The sequence below is a fragment of the Emys orbicularis genome, chromosome 4 (assembly GCF_028017835.1).
Source record: "Emys orbicularis isolate rEmyOrb1 chromosome 4, rEmyOrb1.hap1, whole genome shotgun sequence".
NCBI classification, from domain to species: domain Eukaryota; kingdom Metazoa; phylum Chordata; order Testudines; family Emydidae; genus Emys; species Emys orbicularis.
The window spans coordinates 66,053,464-66,074,620 of NC_088686.1; the positions used below are offsets into that span (position 1 = coordinate 66,053,464).

Consider the following 21,157-nt stretch of genomic DNA (forward strand, 5'->3'; position numbering starts at 1 on the left):
ACTGGTGAATTAATCTCAGGGTAGAGATTTTGCAGGCCCATGAGGAAACGTTTCATGGTGGGATGGGCAAAAAGTGAATAGTCGTCCAGAGTGTCATGGAAGGTGGTAAGGGCCGCGAGGTGTACTCTGATAGAACTGAGTGAAAGCCCGTCCTATTTTAGTTTGAAAAGATAGTCTAAGATGTGAGGGAGGGTTGCAGTCTGGGGTGTCAGGCGTCTGTGGAAGAACCAGATGGAGAAGCGTTTCCACTTTTGCAGGTAAGTCTTATAAGTGGAGTCCCTTCTACTGTGCAGGAGGAAGTATTGGACCTGTTCCGAGCAGGCTAATTCATGGGATTGAAACCATGAAGGAACCACGCTGTCAGATGGAGTTTCCGGAGCTGCGGATGAAGAAGCAGACCACAGTTCTGGGAGAGGAGATCTGGTCTGTCGGGGAGAGTCCTTGGAGGACAGATGGACATGCGTAGCAGGTAAGGATACCATGTTTGTCTGGGCCAAGCTGGGGCAATAAGTATGACCCAGGCCTTGTCCTCTGTGATCTTGCGTAGAACCCTGTGTATCAGTGGAATCATGGAAAAGCATACATGAGGGAATTGTTCCAAGGAACGAGGAATGCCCATCCCTTAGAGATGCGTTCCCGAGACCCACTCTGGAGCAAAATAGATGGCATTTGCAGTTTTGAGGAGTGGCAAACAGGTCTATCAATGGAGTGCCCCAGTGGGAGAAGAGCTGTCGGAGTATCATGGGATGTAATTCCCATTCGTGTTCCTCGGAGAAGTGTCTGCTGAGTGTGTCAGCGGTAGTGTTGTGACACCCAGGCAGGTAGGAAGCAGTGATTTCTATGTGATGTTGTATGCACCAATTCCATAGTCGGATGGCTTCTGTGCCTAGGGAGTGAGATCGTGCTCCTTCCTGCCTGTTGATGTAAAACATACATGCTATATTGTCCGTCAGAACTCAGATGGACTTGTTCTTTATGGTGGGAAGAAAGTGAAGGCAAGCGTACCTGACGGCTCTGAGCTCTAGAAGATTGATGTGTAGACGCGTGTCTGATAGGAACCAGTGGCCCTGTACCTTGTGGTAGGTTGGGGAGCACACCTAGGCAATCAGGGAAGCGTCCGTGGTGAGCATGAGTACTGGGGAGTGTGGATGAAGGGAACACCCGTGCATAGGTTCTCTGTTTTGTCCACCAACATAGGGAGGCCTATACGTTTGGTGGTGGAGTCAGTGTTATACAGAAACTGTGTGTGCTGGGTTTGTAGTTGGAGTTGAGCCAACCCTGAAGGCATCTCATGTGCAGCCTGGCATATTTGACCACGAAGATGGTGGTTGCCATGTGACCAAGAAGCTGTAGGCAGGTCCATGCCTGTATTCTGGGGCGAACCGAGATCGTGCGTATGAGATGCATAATAGTGAGGAAAAGACGGTTACTTACCTCTCGTAACTGTTGTTCTTCGAGATGTGTTGTTCATGTCCATTCCAATTAGGTGTGTGCGTGCTGCATGCACGGATGTCGGAAACTTTTTCCCTTAGCAGCTCCCGTCGGGACGGCAGGGGAGCCCCATAGAGTGGCACCCTTATGGCAGAGTATATATTACCCTGCCAGCCCGAGCCCTCTTCGGTTCCTTCTTGCTGTTGACTCCGACAGAGGGGAAGGGGGGTGGGTATTGTAATGGACGTGAACAACACATCTCGAAGAACAACAGTTACGAGAGATAAGTAACCGTCTTTTCTTCTCTGAGTGATTGTTCACATCCATTCCAATTAGATGACTTCCAAGCTTACCATTGGAGGATGGTAGGAGTCATGGAACGATTGATTGAAGAACAGCTCTGCCAACCACCGCATCATCTCTGGCCTGTTGGTTAACAGCACAGTGGGCTGTAAACGTGTGCACTGAAGACCACGTGGCTGCTTTACAGATCTCCTGGATAGGGACCTGAGCTAGAAAGGCTGTCGAAGATGCCTGCGCTCTGGTTGAATGGGCCATAGTCGCTGGGGCTGGAACCTTGGCCAGCTCATAGCACATGCGAATGCAGTCTGTGATCCAGGACAATATGCGTTGCGCAGAGAGAGGAAGGCCCTTCATTCTGTCAGCTATGGCGACGAACAATTGGGTTGACTTGCTAAAAGGTTTTGTGCACTCTATGTAGAATGCCAAGGCTCTCTGGACATCCAGCATGTGTACGCTGCGGTGTCTCGGGCTCGTGTGGGGTTTTGGAAAGAACACCGGTAAGCAAATGTCCTCACCCATGTGGAATTGGGAGACCACCTTGGGGAGAAATTTGGGGTGTGGTCTAAGCTGCACCTTGTCCTTATGAAACACCGTGTAAGGTGGTTCGGAGGTGAGGGCTCTCAGCTCGGACACCCTCCTTGCCAGTGTAATGGCTACCAGGAATGCTACCTTCCAAGAAAGGTAGAGGAGGGAACAAGTGGCCAGGGGCTCAAATGGTGGACTCATGAGTTTGGAGAGGACCAAGTTCAGGTTCCAGGTCGGGACTGGTGGGCGAGAATACAGGAACACCCTATCCAGCCTTTTGAGAAAATCGCCCCACGATGGGATTTGAAAACACCGACCACCCAGACTCCCCTGGATGGAAAGTTGAAATGGCCGCCAGGTATACTCTGATGGAGGAAAGGGATAGACCCTGTTGCTTAAGGTGTAGGAGGTAGTCTAAAATAACTGGGATAGGAGCCTGGAGCAGTTGAAGACGCTTGGGTTCACACCACCAGGAAAACCTTTTCCATTTCGCCAGGTAGGTAGCCCTAGGGGATTGTTTCCTACTGCCGAGGAGAATTTGTCTCACCGACTGAGAGCACTGGCTCTCCATGGGATTTAGCCATGGAGTTTCCACGCCATGAGATGTAGAGATTCCAGGTTCGGGTGAAGGAGGCGCCCGTGGTCCTGCGTGATCAGACCCAGGTGGAGGGGCAGGGCTATCGGGGCGTCTACGGACAGCTCTAAGAGGGTTATGTACCAATGCTGCCAGGACCAAGACGGGGCTATCATGATTACCATCGCCCTGTCCCTGCGAATTTTGAGGAGGACCCGGTGGACGAGCGGGATAGGAGGGAAGGCATACTTCAGACCCTTGCCCCATGGTATTAGAAACACATCAGCAATGGACCCCGGACTGTGGTTTTGGAATGAGCAGAACTGAGGGTACTGTCTGTTGCTCTTGTTGGCAAAGAGGTCTACTTGGGGATAACCCCACTTTTGGAAGACTGACTGTATGATGTCCAAGCTGATTGACCACTCATGCACATGGTATGACCTGCTGAGGCGATCCGCCAGCTCGTTCCGTACCCCTGGAAGGTATGCTTTGAGCTGAATGGATTGGGTTATACAGAAGTCCCAGAGAAGAAGAGCCTCGTGGCAGAGAGGTGAGGAGCAGGCTCCGCCTTGCTTGTTTATATAGAACATGGCCGTGGTGTTGTCGGTCAGGACTGTCACGCTATGACCTTGCAAAGTGGCATGAAAGGTTTGGCAGGCCAGACGAACAGCCCTGAGCTCCTTCAGGTTGATATGGAGAGGTATCTCGTCCCTCAACCACAAGCCTTGTGTCCTCAGATCCCCTAAGTGTGTGCCCCAGCCCAGATCTGTCGCATCTGTTACTAACGTCAGAGGAGGTTGGGGCTTGGCGAAGGGGATCCCTGCACAGACCACTGGTCGGTCCAGCCACCAAAGCAGGGATTCTAGAATCTGTCCCGGGATCATCACCACAAGGTCCAGGGGGTCTCGGTACGGACGGTAAGACAGTGCGAGCCATGCTTGCATGGGCCTGAGTCTCAGTCGGGAATGCTTGACCATGTAAGTGCATGCTGCCATTTGCCCTTTTAGCTGCAGGCAACACCTGACTGTAGTGGTGGGATATTGAAGCATTGATTTGACAATCAGCTCTATGGCTTGGAACCTGGGCTCTGGAGGGCTCGCTTTCGCCCGTACCGAGTCCAGGACTGCCCCTATAAACTCTATCCTTTGGGTAGGTACGACTGACGATTTGGGTACATTGAGAAGGAGCCCCAGTCTGTGAAACGTGTCCATGACCATCGTCACGTGGGACTGGACCTCGTCCTTGGAACGACCTGTCAGTAGCCAGTCGTCGAGGTACGGGTACACTCGAATTTGCCTTTTCCGCAGGAAAGCCACCACCACCACGCATTTTGTGAGGGGCTATGGACAGGCCGAACGGGAGAACTGTGAACTGGTAGTGACATTGGTTTACGACAAACCGGAGGAAGCATCGGTGCGCCGGATGAATGGCAATATAGAAGTATGTGTGTCTCATGTCGAGGGCAGCGTACCAATCCCCTGGATCCAACGATGGAATGATAGTACTTAGGGAGACCATGCGGAACCAGAGTTTGACCATAAATCTGTTGAATCCGCGAAGATCTAAAATGGGTCAAAGACCCCCCTTTGCCTTGGGGATTAGAAAGTAACAGGAGTAAAACCCCTTTCCCCTTAGCTCCTGTGGAACCTCCTCCACCGCACCTACTCGAGGAGCGAACGAGCCTCCTGCATAAGGAGTTGCTTGTGAGAGGGGTCCCTGAAGAGGGATGGGGAAGGTGGGTGGGAGGGAGGGAAGGAAGGAGGAGAAGTGGAGGGAGTATCCCACCTGTACCGTGCGTAGGACCCAGCGGTCCGATGTTATAAGGGACCATGCACGGTAGAAATGGGATAGCCGGTTTAAAAACCGTGAGGATAGATCCGGGAACTGGGTTGGTACACTGTCCTCGGGCACGCCTTCAAAACCCTTGCTTGTTTCCGGGCTGGGGTTTATTCTGGCCTTGGTTAGGCGCATTGTTCTGCAGTCTACGCCTGCTATTTCTGCCCCGCCTGCGATATGGCTCCTGCCTGGGGCGGGGTTGATACTGCCTCTGCTGCGGAGGCTGAGGCCTGAAGGGCTTTCTCTGGGTTGCCGGCATATGCATCCCTAGCGACTTCAGGGTGGCCCTAGAATCCTTAAGGCCATGCAGCATGGAGTCTGTTTGCTCCGAGAAAAGGCCCGAGCCCTCAAAGGGAAGGCCTTGGAGAGTATTCTGGATCTCTGGAGGGAGGCCCGATGCCTGGAGCCACGCTGAGCATCGCATGACTACCCCCAAGGCAATGGTTCTGGCCGCAGAGTCAGCTGAATCGAAGGAGGCTTGTAGCGAAGTCTTAGCCACCGCCTTTCCTTCCTCGATTAATGCCGCAAACTCAGAGTGTGAGTCCTGGGGCAGGCAATCCTTAAACTTGGACACGGCTGGTTGGCTATGCGTAGCTGGAGGCCCCCGGAGAAGTAGACCTTCCTACTGAAGAGGTCCAAACGCTTGGCCTCCTTGGCCTTTGGGGCCAAGGCTTGTTGACCCTGTCGTTCCTTCTCATTGACTGCTGAAACAACTAGGGAACAGGGAGTCAGATGGCAGAACAGGAACTCGTGGACCTTGGAAGGGGCAAAGTATTTCCTTTCTACCCCCCTGGCCGTCGGCATGATGGAGACCGGGGTCTGCCATATAGTGTTGTAATTCGTCTGTATGGTCTTTATGAGAGGGAGCGCAACTCTGGAGGGACCCTCAGGCGTCAGGATGTCCACCATCGGATCCTCCTGCTCAACCGTTTCTTCCGCCTGGAGGCCAATATTGAGGGCAATCCTGCAGAGTAGCTCCTGGTGAGCCCTGTGGTCGATCAGTGGCGGGCACATCAGTCTCAGGACCGCCACCACCTCGTCTGGGGAAGAGGAGGAAGTGAGATGCTGCCGGTTGCCCTCATCTAGACCCTCCTGTGCCCCCCCCCCCATATGCCTGGGTCACTTCAGGGCCCGGCGGGGCAGACACCTCTCGAGGTGTCACAGTGCTTGGCACCACCTCGGGTATTGGGCCTGTGAGCGTCAGTTGCTCTTGGGGGTCCGGGGGCAGCCTGGAGAGAGTGGCCTCCCTTGTCCTTGATGCGTCCCTGTGTGGCAACCTGGAATGGTGTTCCATAGAGGCTCTGGAAGTGATGCCCTGCTGCTGATGGTAGGCCCATGGGGTCCAGAAGGGCCACTGACCCGGAGGAAGCATTGTGGCTGCCATGCTGATTGGGATTCTCTGCTGGCTACGGTTCGATGTCTGCTATAGCTAGAGCGACCGGAGTTGGCCTTGGGGTGCTGTGGAGCCGGGGAGCAGTGCCTGGCTGACTGGGACCACGAATGGTACCGGGAGTCTCAGGACTGGGACCGGTGTCTCTCACTCGGTGCCAGTGAGGTTGTCGGTGCCGTACTCCAGTGCCGGGTGACCGATGGTGTCGTGGACTGGTGTGCAGCTGCCGCAGGCGGGTTCGCCTCCGGTGCCGTAACCTCGCGCTGAGTCGCAGGTGCCGGGGATTAGCAGGACACCGAGCTTGAACAGGAGCGGTGCCGAGATGGTGACCTCGAGCGGCTCACCATTGCCGGCTTCCCTCTGGACGGCACCCTCTTGGGTGGTGCCAGAGGCTTCTCCCTGCATGGAAGGGGGTTTGGCACCAACTCAATGAGGTCTTTCGGTGCCTCGAAAGTGTCGGGTGTGGAGGGGTGTTGGAGGACCTCCTCCAGACATTCGTTGGCACTGAATCCGCTGGGTACCAGACTCAACAGGGCCTGTGGGGCCAGAGTCGACGGTGCCAGTTCTTGGCTCGGGCCCGCAATCTGTCTCTGTGTGCCGGGAGCTTCTTTAAGCAGCTTAGTAGCTCTTTGGGGAGAGAGCCCTCTTTCCCCTTTCTTGTGACGCTTAGTCGGTGCTAGAGAGGTCGACCGGCGCCGAGGTTGGTCATTCTGTCTCGGTGGCGGTGATTTACGGTGCCTGGGCAGTGCCGGGTGGCGCACAGATGCCGGGGCACTTCGCACTGAGGAAGCCAGGGCCAGGGCCGGTCGGTCAGGGGCCGATGGTTGTAACGCGGCCTCCATGAGCAACTTCTTAAGGCGAAAGTCTCTTTCTTTCTTAGTGCGCGGCCTGAAGGCCTGGCAGATTTTGCAGCACTCTCCCTGATAAGACTCTCCCAGACACCAGAGACAGGAGTCGTGGGGATCGCTGTTAGGCATAGACTTGCAGCACGTAGCGCAAGCTTTAAAACGCTGGGCTTGCGGCATGCCCCACAGCCCAAGACTGGTGCTGGAACTAGCTTCCAGACACCTGAATACAATGGTATTTAACTATCTAAGAACAACTCTAACTAGAAGACTGAAAGGCTAAGGGATCACTCGCAAGCGAGAGAGAGAGAGAGAGAGAGAGAGAGAGAACACGTTCCAATGCTGCAACGGACGGTAAGAAGGAACTGAAGGGGGGCTGGCTGGCAGGGTAATATATACACCGCCATAAGAGCGCCACTCTAGGGGGCTCCCCTGCCGTCCCAATGGGAGCTGCTAAGGGAAAAAGTTTCCGACGTCTGTGCACATGGCGCGCACACACCTAATTGGAATGGACGTGAACAATCACTCGAAGAAGAATCTGTTGTGTGGAAGCGAGGCTCTGGTTTGAATTGAGTCCAGGTGAGCTCCAATGAACTCTATCTGCTGTGTAGGTATCAGGGTGGATTTTTGGAAATTTATTTGCAAGCCTAGACTGCGGAAGAGGGAGATGGTAAAGTTCATCGCTTTTAATGTCTTGTCATAGAAGCTGGCTTTGATAAGGCAGTCGTCTAAGTAGGGGGAAAGTATAATCCCGTGTTTGTGGAGGTGGGCTACAACTACAGCTAGGGTCTTGGAAAGACCGAATGGAAGTACTCTGTATTGAAAATGGTCGTGTCCGTGTGTGAATCGCAGGAAGCATCTGTGCGCTGGATGAATGGATATATGGAAATAGGCGTCTTGTAGGTCGAGGGCTGTGAATCAGTCCCCTTGTTCCATCGCAGGTATTATTGTGCCCAATGTAACCATCTTGAATGTTTGTACATGTACAAGCTTGTTCAGTTGGCATAGGTCTAAAATAGGTTTCCCCACCCCGCCTTTCTTTTGGGTCAGAAAGTAGTGGGAGTAGAACCCTTTTCCCCGATGTTGCATCAGTACATGTTCCACTACACCTAGGTGGAGAAGATGAGCCACCTCTGCATGAAGGAGGTGCTGGTGAAAGGGGTCCCTGAAGGGGGACAGGGAAGGGTGGGCGGGGAAGATAGGAAAGGGATGAAGTAACCTGATTGAACTATTTCCAGGACCCAGCGGTCCTGAGTGATCTGTTGCCAGACATGGTGGAAAGCCTGGAGGCGGTGGCCAAATGGGCAAATAGGCGGCGGAGTCAAGGGGTGGTCGCGCAGACCCCCAACCAGCACTTCATAATTGTTGTTTGTTTCCCGATGAGTGGGAAGTAGTTGGTTGCGCCTGCTTTTGCCTGCGCCTAGGAGACCTGTTGCGGTTACTTCCAGTCTGGACTGGAGTCGGTCTGGATTGGAGTCGGTGATATTGTTGTTCACGGGGCCTTTGATAAGGTTGATACCGCTGACTCCTAGGGATGGATGGGTAATATGCCCAATGTGCACAAAGTGGCCCTGGAGTCTTTCATAGTGTGAAAGACTTCATCGGGTTTTTTTCTGGAAAAGAGTTTATCTTTGTCAAAAGGAAGATCCTCCACTTTGGTCTGCAAATCTTTGGGGATACTGGATGCAGACAGCCAGGAAGACCGGCGCATCACCACTGCAGTATCTGCCATGTCCATGGATGCTTGTAGGGCTATCCTAGACACCAATTGACCTTCGATGAGGACTGACTTAAAGTCCGCTTTCCTGTCCTCCGGGATATGGGAGGCAAATACAAAGAGCTTGTTGTAGTTGTCATAGTCATAGCTTGCGAGGAGGGCAGAATAATTTGCAATCCTAAATTGTAGAGTGGAAGAAGTATAAACCTTGCGGCCCAGGAGGTCAAGGCATTTGAGGTCCTTGTCTTGCGAAGTGGGCCGGTAGTGTGGCTACTTTGTTGTGTGTGTCGCTGCATCCACCACAAGAGAATTGGGTTGTGGGTGGGAAAATAAGAAATCAACGTCCTTCGCGGGCACATAGTATTTACGTTCAGCTTTCTTGCATGTTGGTGGGATGGATGCACGGGTCTGCCAAAGATTATCAGCTGGTTCTAGGAGAGCTTCATTTATGGGTAGTGCAATCTTTGAGGGTGCAGAGGGTTGGAGGATTTTGAGGAGTCTATGTTGTGTCTCCTGGACTTCCTCCAAAGGGATATCCTGGCTGAGTGCCACTCTCTTGAAAAGTTCCTGGAATTGCTTAAAGTCGTCCACATTTTGTGTAGGTGGAGGCATGAGGGTGTCCTCTGCAGCTGATGGCGAGGCAGGAGCCGGTAAATCCGGGAAGAGTTCATAGTTCTCTTCAAGAGGGGGTTCAGGAGCTCTAGATGTTGATGAAGCTGGGGATATAGGCGTAGGACGAGCTTGCAGTCTGGTAGAAGGGGCACAAAGAGGAGCAGTGGCAGGAGCCGACCACGGGTACCACTGAGGCCAGGGCACTGGGTAGGAAAAGTTGGGTCCCAGCCACTGGGGGACACAGTAGAGAAACTGAGGCTGGTTCTTATGATGCGCCGTGTCCTAGGATATGTATGGCTCCGGTGGAGGGGGAGACTCAGGCGGGAAGAACTCTGCCTGCTGCTGTATGTCATTCTCGCTGTCAGTGAAAGTAGCCAGGTCAAGTGGCGAGAGCTGCTGTTCAAACAGTGAGTGCTCCATGTCTAGGAGCGGAGAGTCAGGCTCAGGGACCACAAATATATCCTGCTGGTGCAGGAATTGTTGCTGCTCCCTAGGCTGGTGCGCTGAGGAGCATGAACTGTGAGCGGCAGCCCGGAGTGATTTTTGCTTGGCTTTAGTAGGAGCCACGAGACGTTTGTAAAAGCCCCGCAGGGGGTCTGAATCTGCTCCGGCGGGGGTGGCGGGCAGGCTCAGTGCCAACGTTTTTGTTGGCACCGGGGTGGAATGCGCTGCCGGCACCGGGTCCATCATCGGTGCCGACAGGACCGGTGCTGAGGAAAGCTTCCCGCTGCGGGAAGTCGGGTCCCTGCTTTTGCGACCCGTGTGAGTTGCTGCTGAGGAGCTGGGGCGGTCAGAGTTGCCTGCTCTCGGCGCTGTCAGCACCAAGGGTAAAGACCTTGCAGGAGATCCTTTACCCTTTTGAGTGTCTCTGAGAGGAGACATTAGGGCTTCCTGCCTCTTCACGTGAGAGGGTGAAGCCACACTCCCGGTCAGTTCTGACTTGGCAGGGGAGCGTGAGGGAGAGGGTTTACTGCCCTTCTCCATAGGCGGCTGGAGAGCTTTCTCCATGAGAAGCATTTTTAGCCGCAAGTCTGTCATGGCAAGCTCTAATTTTTAAGTTGGTACAGTGGAGACACTTCGCAGGGACGTGTGTCTCAACGAGGCATTTGATGCAGAGTGAGTGCTTATCAGATTGCGGCATAGACTCCTTGCAGGAGCCACATTTCTTAAAGCCTGGAGACTCCGGCATAATGAAAGTATGAGCGGCCAGGGAAGTCTCAACGAGAGACTAACTTGAGGGGGGAAATTTTTTTTTTTTTTTTAAACTAACAAACTATGCTAAAGGAAAGGGAGAATTGGGAAATGACTAGCTAACTATTTCTATTTTTCTCTACTTATTTCTTACAGTAACCAGGGAAGAGATGAGCACTGCCCCAAGTCCCGTCTTCAGCCAAGGATGGTTGCGAAGGAACTGCGGGGGGTGCAGGACGTGCGCGCTCAGGCAGACCCTAACAACACCACGAGACAGCAGCTGAGCGCGTGCATCCAGACCAGACACTGCTACCAAAGATCTCCGATCAACAGCGACAGGACGCACCATCACCTGGAGTGGAGCACCCACCGGGACAGCACTCAAAGAAGAACCAGCTTGACCTTCACATCTCATATTGTGTTTTCAAAGCAGGCAATTAGATATGATGTGATTGAAAACACTGAAAACATCATTTTATAGCCACTTTTCAAAATATAGCCACAATTAGAAATGTTCTCCCCTGCCTTCATTGATTAAAAACAAAGCAAATGGAATTTAAACAAGTTTTTAAAAATCTGGTGACCTTCTGAAATTCCATATAACTATGATGGCGCAGCAGCACCATTCTAGTTAAGGTTGTATCACATCTTCTGTTTAAAGGTCAACGTTTCTAAGTCCTCCAAAATCAACATGCTTAGTCAGATTCCTTTGAAATTTGGTGTGCCTCTGGAGGGTACAGGGTAGGATTAGTAACCCAAAGATGGGGCACTTGAGCCAGGGGTTAAGGAGATATAAACTTTAAAAAAAAAAAAAACATTTTCCAAAAAGTTTCTAGGTGAAGGTTTTTTTGTAGAGAGCTAACTACTGATGTGATGGATGTCAAAATGGTCTCAATCTGTTGAGTTTTACCCAATGTAGTACATGGTATCCACTAAATCTTTGGGGACACAAACTGAGAAAGGTATTTAAGAACACGTTCACTTCTTTACTCGTATAGATGTGCACTCTTGAAGGATTCTGCCCTTTCACGCTTGCCTGGGTAGTTCAAGAGAACGTACCAATGCCATTGTGCCAGTGATCCCTGCCACAGACCTTTCTAGTTCAAGCCTTTGTACACCTATGCAATAAAGATTTAACTCATGTTGCTTGCTACAAGTTGTCACTGATAAAATACAACTGGTTTTCATTTTATGGGGAGATTTACTGTGAACACAGCATAATAGTCAGCAGGTGAATTAACCAACATTTTTATTCTATTGGATGGGCAAGAGCTGAAAATAGAGGACTTGGGGAGAGTAAGAGACAAGAAGAGGTGTTGCAGCTACAGAGGGGACAGGAAATTAGGGCAGTTGGTAGGCAAGATTTGAATTGGTTGTTTGAGAATATTATTTTATTTGCCCCGGGGGGGGGGGGGGGGAGCAGCAAGTGGCCACTTCCTGATCAAAGGGCAGATTAACGTGATGTTTCCAAAGACATATAACACGTAGGTTTAGAACTGACAGTGCAGGTCCCTTGTTCTCTGAGGGAAAAGAAGGTGTGTGCTGCCAAGGTTGCCAACACGTGGATTCTGGGTGATTCTTGGATCACGAGATTGCAGAAGTTTGCAGGACAGCAAGGAGTACACTAAGACATGGAGACTGCTGACTACAGACTGACTTAGGTGGAAAGAGGTGGTGGGCGTTGGCATCATGTTTTGCCCAGTCTGCAGCACGTAACCAGTAACTTAAGACATTGTGATCTACCAGACATTGCTGTGATTCCCTTAGGCAGAAATGATCTGGGTGTACACCTCACACAGTGTATGAGAGCAGACTGGGACCACATCACAAATTTGTATTTATGAAATGCTATTATTTTCTGTGATATGGCTAAGTGTCTGCATAACTGGTACAGTGTCAATATGAAAATCATTAATAAGTATTGGAAGAACATTAATCGGGAAATGGGAGTGTTCACAGTTGACCAAAAAATGTGTAGTGTGTCACAGAAAAATTACAAGCTCTGACACCTCGCTGTTTTTCAGATATGTAGTCTATCTATTGGATAGGTGTCAGAGGAACTTTCTGTCAAACATAAAACTGTCAGTATTTTGGAACAGAAACCCTGTCTGTGATTTCTCTTGCCGGCCCTGACACAAACTCCACCCTCCAACCATTCTGAAACACAACCAGGAATACCATTCCACTGTAACATGTTGTCTTTAACTCCAGGCTCTCCATGTGAGTTGGGTTATTGTGAGTGGGATGGGGGAATAACTGCAACAGAAACAATTTGTATATCAGGGAGTAAAGACTTCAGGAAGATGCATTTCCTGCTTAAGGCAGGGGGTGGGTAGGTACAGTAGTGGGAAGGGGGCCAGGTTGGAGTGGGGAATTAAGAGAATGGGCAGGGGCATGGCTGGAAAGATGTGCCAAAACAGGGCTGGTGGGGCCCAGCTGATGGGGGGGATGGGAGAGGGGGAAGGAAGAGGGGGCTGGTTGGCTCAGTATGCAAATTGCAGGACATGATGTGTATAAGATTACTAACTCCTACCAACAATATATCTTTGCCATTAATTTCCTGTATTTTTGAACCAGAAAAGAACTCACTAATGCAGAGTTAAATTTGTTTGGTGGTGTCATCCCCTCGCAGAAAGCTGAGTTGAGCAGAATTAAAATTTCTGAAAACCAGGAAATGCAGAGGTAAGGTTGGCCATGCCCTGGCTTTTAGAAATTCGGGTTTTGCTCAACTCAACTTTTTGCAAGTGGACAACACACTAACAAGCAACCTGAACTCTGAATTAACATAGGTTTTTGCCTCTGAATTACACATAGGTTTGTGACTACTCTATGTGATTAAAAAGAGCAAAATACAGTCATCAAAAATTGATAAAATGTACTTCTACTGCAAATCTTTACCTAACTCCCAGATGTATCATTTTCTACATGTTTAGAGATACACAATGAATTATTTAACGCAGCAAATTCTGGGATTTTCCCAAGGGAAAGAAAAGCATTGAATGGGGATACTTCCCCCCCCCCCCCCAAAAAAAAAAAATCAGGAACAGCATTTATATTGCCACCATAAATGTAAAAACCAGGCTTCCCTCCACCTCCTAGAAGTACAATTTTTAAAAATTAAAAACTGCATTTGCACAGCAAAAAAATGTCAGTTCCTAGTAGCCAAGTGAAGAATTCTACATCACAGGCAGTCTGGTAAATCTGAAATTCTTAATTACTTCTTAATTACTGCCTTTTTCACTGGCACATTTTGCAGGGAAATCCTGAGTGCAAAGAGTTAATTAGCTGAATTTCCTACCCCAAAACATGAACATTAGCAGCTACAGGGAGGAGTTGCCCACAAGAAACTTTAGGGCTTTAGGCAGTCCTGATGTCATAATTATATCTGTGTCACAGAACTGGCCTTTAAGGGGTGGGTCAGGTGCCCAGCCTACCTGTGGCAGGCTGAAGGGAAGGATCCAACCCAGCTTCACCTGGGGATCATTAACGAAGTAGCTTGAAGGCAGTTAAGTAAGGAGCTCCTGGGCCTAATAAAAGGCTTGGAAGCGCTCAGCTGGAGACAAGGCTCCTCAGAAGAAAGGAAGCTCAGGAGGAGAGGAGCTCTTAATCTCCCTAAGCCAGGCAGAAACTGCCCTCCTAAAGCAGGGAGAGTGAGCAGATTACAAAACTCTCTAGGCAAGGTGGCCTGTGAGAGACCCTAAACAAGCAGGGGAAATACTGCAAAAACTCTCTAGGACAGTGTTTTTCAAACTTCGGGTCACGACCCAATACTGGGTCGCAGCATGTCAGGCACTGGGTCGCTCTGGTCAGCACTACCGACGGGGATGTTAAAAGTCCGTCGGCGGTGCTGCCCAGCTAAGGCAAGCTAGTGCCTACCTGTTTTGACACCACTCTGAGCCCTGGAAGTAGCCAACAGTGGGTCTGGCTTCTAGACAGGGGGCCACAGGGCTCCGCGTGCTGCCCAAGCACCGGCTCTGCACTCCCATTGGCCAGGAACCAGCTAATGGGAAATGGGGAGGGGCAGTGCCTGTGGGTGAGAGTCGTGCAAACCCACTTGCATGCCTCCACCTAGGAGCCAGACCTGCAGCTGGCCGGTTCTGGGGCACACTGCAGCCTGTGGTGCCAGGAAAGGCGGGAAGCCTGCCTCTGCACCCCAGCTGCACCGCTGACTGGGAGCCACTGGAGGTAAGTCTGTGCCCCAACCCTGTGCCCCAGCCCTGAGCCCCCCCCAAACCCAGAACCCCTTCCTCCACCCCAAACCCCTCATCCACGGCCCCACCCCAGAGTCTGCACCCCCAGCCCAGAGCCCTGACCCCCTCCCACACTCCTGCCCAGAGCCCCAGCCCACACCCTTAACCCCTCATTCCCGGCCCCACCCTGCAGCCCTCATCCCTACACCCCATCCCTCTGCCCCAGCCCTGAGCCCCTCCCACACCCCAAGCCCCTCATCCCCAGCTCCGTTGGGTGAGAGGCATCAACAATTTTCTTCAACAGGGTCCCCAGAAAAAAAAAGTTTGAAAACCACTGCTCTAGGAAGTGGAGAAGCTGGATGCCTTACAGCAGAAGGAGCTGCTGCTAGAGCCTAGATACTTTTGTTTTGGGACTATTAAGTTTTGTCTGAGCTTTGAAATAAGAGCCTATAAAACCACCATACAAGTGCTCCTTTCAGAAGGCTTTATTAAAGGAAGATATATTGCTGTAAAATCCAGCGTTTGGCTTCTCTTTGACCAGACAGTTGAAGTGACCTCATTGTTGCTTCACCAAGGGGGAAATTGAGGCAGGACACACTCTTTTATAGCATATGATCTGATTTTAAAACTACTGCTAGAGTTTCTACCTACATTAAATTGCTCTCTTTCTTAATAATGCTTCTTTACAACGTTAAATGTATTTGTCTTAGGCCCCATTTATACTGGGTAAACAATCCATGTTAGACGGAACTTGGTTATAAAACCAGAATCAGCCTTACTGAGATTTAAGGTACTTTTCCTAGTCAGTGTGGACTAGACACAGATTGTTGGAAATATTTTTCCATGATGGACTGAAACTAACTATGAATTATCATCACATTCTGTGCTCAGTGACAGTTTTAAAACTGCGCTAAAACAATGGAGGTAACCGGAGTTCACTCAGGATTTAAACCTTTTTAACTGAGCTCAGAATCTGGACCTTTGGTGATAAATGGTTTTTGCAGTTGGGTTTAAACAAGTTTTTTCAGATCCTAATCAACCAGCAAAAACCTCTTAAATCCATGCAAAACTGAACTTCATTTTAAAATGAGATCAGGTAATTCAATGCATTTTCCATTAGAGACTGGGGCTTTGTGATAGTGCAGTGTAAGCATTAGTGAAGAAGTCCAATAAAAGGGAAGGGAATCGGACTTAAGAGGAATTTGGTACGGGCAGATAAATATACATTTAGGTACTAAGCAAAAAAAACTTTTTAATTGAAGAAATGAAAGCAAGACATACTTACCACTTTCCATCTTTCTTTGACCAAGATTCCCACACTGAGGATGTCTGGCTGCTCCCCTCCCCCACTCATTGCAATCTCCAGATGTGGTGGAGCTGCTATGATGAGTCTCTGTCAGTACAGATCATCCAGCTCCCAGAGGTGGATTCCATTTAACCCGAGGCTAGAGAAACAAATAGCAGCACATCAGATGTCATTAATTAATGCAAGGGCCCCATAAGCATCAGTTGTATTCCTAATCTAACAGACTTGAGCTAGGCCATTCTGCTGTAGAAAAACTAAATTTAGAAAACTTCCAATTAACAGAAGTTTGACTAAAAAAATCCCCCCTTTTTTTTAAAATGGGTTTCAGCCAACTCTACCTGGAACTAACCCAAGTCTAGCTCTAAAAAGATATTTAATGGACAGAAACCATTTTAAAGGTGCAAAGAGCCAAAAACAAAAGTTATATTCTGTAGCAATCAGAATACACTGGGAGTTTGAAATGGCTATAAGTCACCATTAAATGCAAAAAAATTGCATTTAAATGCAACTTTAAAGTTGCACAATTAAAAGTCACACACAAAAAATTGGGGAAATTAAAGAAGTTAAAATTAAAATTAAGAAGTTACAGTACCTACATTGTTGGACATCATGTATATTACGCCTCTGATGGGTGTGTGTGTGTGTGTGTATATAATTAATTTATTATATATATATATATATAATAAATTAAACAGTACAAATTAAACTGCACATTTAGCCAGAAAAATACAAGTATGAAAAAAATTCTAAGCATGAACAAGGCAGCCAGTTTAATTTATGAATTTACTGACTTTTGGTGATCTTATCTTAGATTTTTATACAGTGATATAAATGTGGTATCTTGAAGCCCAGTCCAATTCCCAATTAAATCAATGGCTCCCGATATGATTAACCACGATGAACTAATACAGTGGTTCTCAAACTTTTGTACTGGTGCCCCCTTTCACATGCCTCTGAGTACAACTCAACTCCTCTTATAAATTAAAAAAACTTTTTTTTTTTAAATATTTAACACTATTATAAATGCTGGAGGTGAAGCGGGGTTTAGGCTGGAGGCTGACAGCTCGCAACCCCCCACGTAATAACCTCGTGACCCCCTGAGGGGTCCCGACCCCCAATTTGAGAACTCCTGAGCTAATATGTTTTTAAAGTTGATAAATTATGGGCTTGGTTACATAATTATAGTATAGTTATACCAGTTTAACTCCCCCAGTGGACACACTTATTCCAGAATAAGAATCACACTTTTTTTTTGTTTAGTTTAAACCCTTCCAAAGATCATCCATAAGCTAAAACAAAAAAGGCCCTCTTATATCAGAATAACTGTGTCAACATGGGGAGTTACACCAATATAGTTCTGTGGTTTAAATTCACACCTTCGCTTATACCAGTATTACTTTCCTTTGTAGACAAGTCCTCTGTCTACCTGAGGTGCAAAATTATGTTTACAATTTTTAAGCACAACCTATTTCCTAGTCTAAACTTGCCACTCCTATATATTTTTAGGATTGTTAGGATTGAAGAACTTCAAAAAGATCTCACAAAACTAAGTGATTGTGCAACAAAATGGCAAATGAAATTTAATGTGGATAAATGTAAAGTAATGCACATTGGAAAAAATAACCCCAATTATACATACAATATGATGGGGGGGCTAATTTAGATACAGGAAAGAGATCTTGGAGTCATCGTGGATACTTCTCTGAAGACATCCACACAGTGTGCAGCGGCAGTGAAAAAAGCAAACGGGGATGTTAGGAATCATTAAAAAAGGGATAGAGAATAAGACGGAGAATATCTTATTGCCATTATATAAATCCATGGTACGCCCACATCTTGAATACTGCGTATAGATGTGGTCTCCTCATCTCAAAAAAATATACTCGCATTAGAAAAGGTTCAGAGAGAAGGGCAACTAAAATGATTAGGGGTTTGGAACGGGTCCCATATGAGGAGAGATTAAAGAGACTAGGACTTTTCAGCTTGGAAAAGAGGAGACTAAGGGGGGATACGATAGAGGTATATAAAATCATGAGTGGTGTGGAGAAAGTGAATAAGGAAAAGTTATTTACTTGTTCCCATAATATAAGAACTAGGGGCCACCAAATGAAATTAATGGGCAGCAGGTTTAAAACAAATAAAAGGAAGTTCTTCTTCACACAGCGCACAGTCAACCTGTGGAACTCCTTGTCTGAGGAGGTTGGAAAGGCGAGGACTATAACCGGGTTTAAAAGAGAACTAGATAAATTTATGGAGGTTACGTCCATTAATGGCTATTAGCCAGGATGGGTAAGGAATGGTGTCCCTAGCCTCGGTTTGTTAGAGGGTGGAGATGGATGGCAGGAGAGAGATCACTTGATCATTACCTGTTAGGTTCACTCCCTCTGGGGCACCTGGCATTGACCACTGTAGTCAGACAAGATACTGGGCTGGATGGACCTTTGGTCTGACCCAGTATGGCCATTCTTATGTTCTAACACATGTTGTTGTTGTGCACATTTAACTTACTATTTGTTTGAGGTTTTGATTTTTTGTTTGTTTGTTCTTAATAGAACAATGGTAATGTTCCCAATTAGGCTTTGAAGTTAACTCCTCATTCAGATGAATGGGCACATGAGAGCCAGTTACCACATTTGCTGCTACTATGGTTTGGCAAGAGAATTTTTTTAAAAGGTTACAGAAAAAAGATGGAATTTTTTAAACCCCTTCCTTGTTCATTACAGCTTAGAATTTTACTCCTGGGGGAATTCTGCACCACTGCACGTGGGCAGAATTCATGTCCCCCAGAAATTTATTTGCTTCCCTGAAGAAAAATGATTTTCTGACAGGGAAGCAGCAGGAAGCAGCAAGAGCAGTCACGCACCACTCCCTAGCTGTGCGGGTACATGGTTTCAGGCACCCAGAGCAGCTGGCTGAGAGGTAAATCACTGCAGGGCTGGGGACACCCCAGCCAGTGGCTCCTACCCTGAGCCGGAATCAGCTGCTAGTCCCGGATGGGCTGGAGGCAGAAGAGGACGGGACTTTCTCTTCCCCTGCAAGGAGTGGCTGGGGCTGTGTCAGACCCAACCCCAGAAACCTCCCCCAGCTGCAGGAAGCTCAGCATCCTCCCCCTGCTTCCTGCCCCCATCACTCCTCAGCTGCAGGGGGAGGGGTCATTATGCAGGGGAGCTGCTCACCCATCCGCCCAACCCCCATGCATCCAGACCTCCCATATCCAGATACGCCCACCAAGCCTCATTCCGTACACCCAGAACCCCCCCTAGCCCTCCATACCCGAACCCCACCCCACTGAATCTCAACCCCTGCATCTGGAGCCCCCCTGCACCCAGACGCCCCCCCCCCCCGTCTCCAGATCCCCACCCTGGCAAGCCCCACACTCAGACCCTCATACCACTGACCTCCCAACTAGCTGCACCCAGACCCCTACCCCACCAAGCCCCACTCCACCAGCACCGAGACCCACCTGCTGAGACCCCCCACAACCAGACCCCCTCTGCTGAACCCCAACCTTTTTCACCTGGAAGCTCCTCCAGAGTCCCATTGCCCCTGCATCTGGAACCCCCCCAACGAGCCTCTGTGCATCTAGATCCCCCCACACCTAGACCCCCTCACTGAGCTGCCTGCACCCAGATTGTCCCACACAGAATCCTCCCACCCCACCCCTGGATCCCCCCCCCACTGAGCCCTTCCACACTTGGATCCTGACTGGTTGAGCCTGTTTGCCCCACACCTGGTGCACCGGGGCAGGACTCCAGGGTGTTTCTGGGGCAGGCCCAGGCCTTGTGCTGTGTCACAGTCGGGTGCAGCCTCACCTCTGAGTCTGTGTCCCAGGGGTAGGGAGGCTGCAGTGTGATCTCTCACCTTCATACAGTCAGTTGCATGTGCCTCCCTGATTCAAGTGATCTTTTCAACACCCCCAGTAGCCTTGTCTACATAAGGAACCTTTTACAAAAATTTTCCACCACTGCTAACATGTTTTCAACCGTACTTGTACAAGCAACCTTGAGACCCTAGCATGGAGCTTTTTGCTTTCAACACTGTCAGTTAAACTTACTCTAAACAAGTCTAAGGCTTCGTCTACACTGGAAAATTAGTCTGGATTAACAAAAAGTATGAATTTAAACAGGATTAAGTCCCTGTGTGGATGCTCTCACTCAGAATAAAAGTAGTCTTAATTTTGTTTAATTTAATTCAAGTGAATTAAGATAAAACAAATGAAGGCTACTTTTATTCAGGAGTATCCCCACACAGTGATTTAATCTGGTATTACAACCACAGAGTAATGCCAGTAAATTTTCTACCCCATTAATGTAGACAAGGATTAAACAGGTCAGGGCTGGGCAGAGAGAACTTATAATAATGTCATAAAAGGGGCAGCGCTCCATTAAATTCTTCTCAAATTAGATGCCCACTGAGCAGTCTGTGATTTTTCATTAACTTAAATCTTTATTCTTCCCCCTTCAACACACGAAGCAAAGTAAATTATCCTTACTACGTAACATGCCCATGCCCAGTTTGAGGCTTCAGTTTTGCTGTCTGCCCTGTTCAAAAAGGTGTAGTTCAAATTTCTTTACAATGGGGAAAGTATTCCATTCACTGTCCCAATAACCCCAAAACAGCAGTAAGTATTTTGCTCAAACTTGCAAATAAAAATTACTACTGGACAGACACCAACCATGTCAGCCTAAAATTACTAAACTGTGAAATTAAGGTGTTATGAAGCAAGCAGTTTTACAGTTTTATATCAATACTGCTACCAATCCTGATTGAATACCATATTTCAATTACAATTTATCATCACATGTATGATAATTAAGGCTACATTTATGTCACGAGGTCATGGAAGTCACAAAGAACCCGCCGCGCCGAATTACCCACCGCTGAAGACCTGGAGCTGCCTGTGGGAAACCCGTGCTGGAGCCGCAAGGTAGCAGGCGCCCCCCAGCGGGCACAGGGAGGAGCGTCACCCGGCCGCCACAAAGCGAGGGGGGGGGGAGCAGGAGCTGCCGCTGCAAGATGCATGCAGCGGAGCCCGAACACCCAGACGTGCTGGAAAGAGCCGAGAGTGCTCAGGGGAGCGGCCGCTCCCCCTGCTCTCCCCCAGGTACGCTACTGCATGACTTTTACTAAAAATAACCATGACAAAAATCTTAGCCTTAATGATAATGAACCTTTCTGAGTGCTGAACTCTGTTCACACTCTGGATCCTGACTGCATTTAATGCAGCATCATTAATT

The 21,157-nt window shown here is 48.9% G+C and overlaps 1 protein-coding gene across 1 annotated transcript in view; it reads right to left on the reverse strand.

The window, feature by feature from the left end:
* Positions 1-15,968, reverse strand: part of TTBK2 (tau tubulin kinase 2) — a 198,717-nt gene extending 182,749 nt beyond the window's left edge. Inside the window, exon 1 of the mRNA XM_065403081.1 lies at positions 15,900-15,968. Within this exon, the coding sequence (XP_065259153.1) occupies positions 15,900-15,968 (69 nt within the window). The remainder of the gene's footprint in view (positions 1-15,899) is intronic.
* Between the last annotated feature and the right edge of the window lie 5,189 nt (positions 15,969-21,157).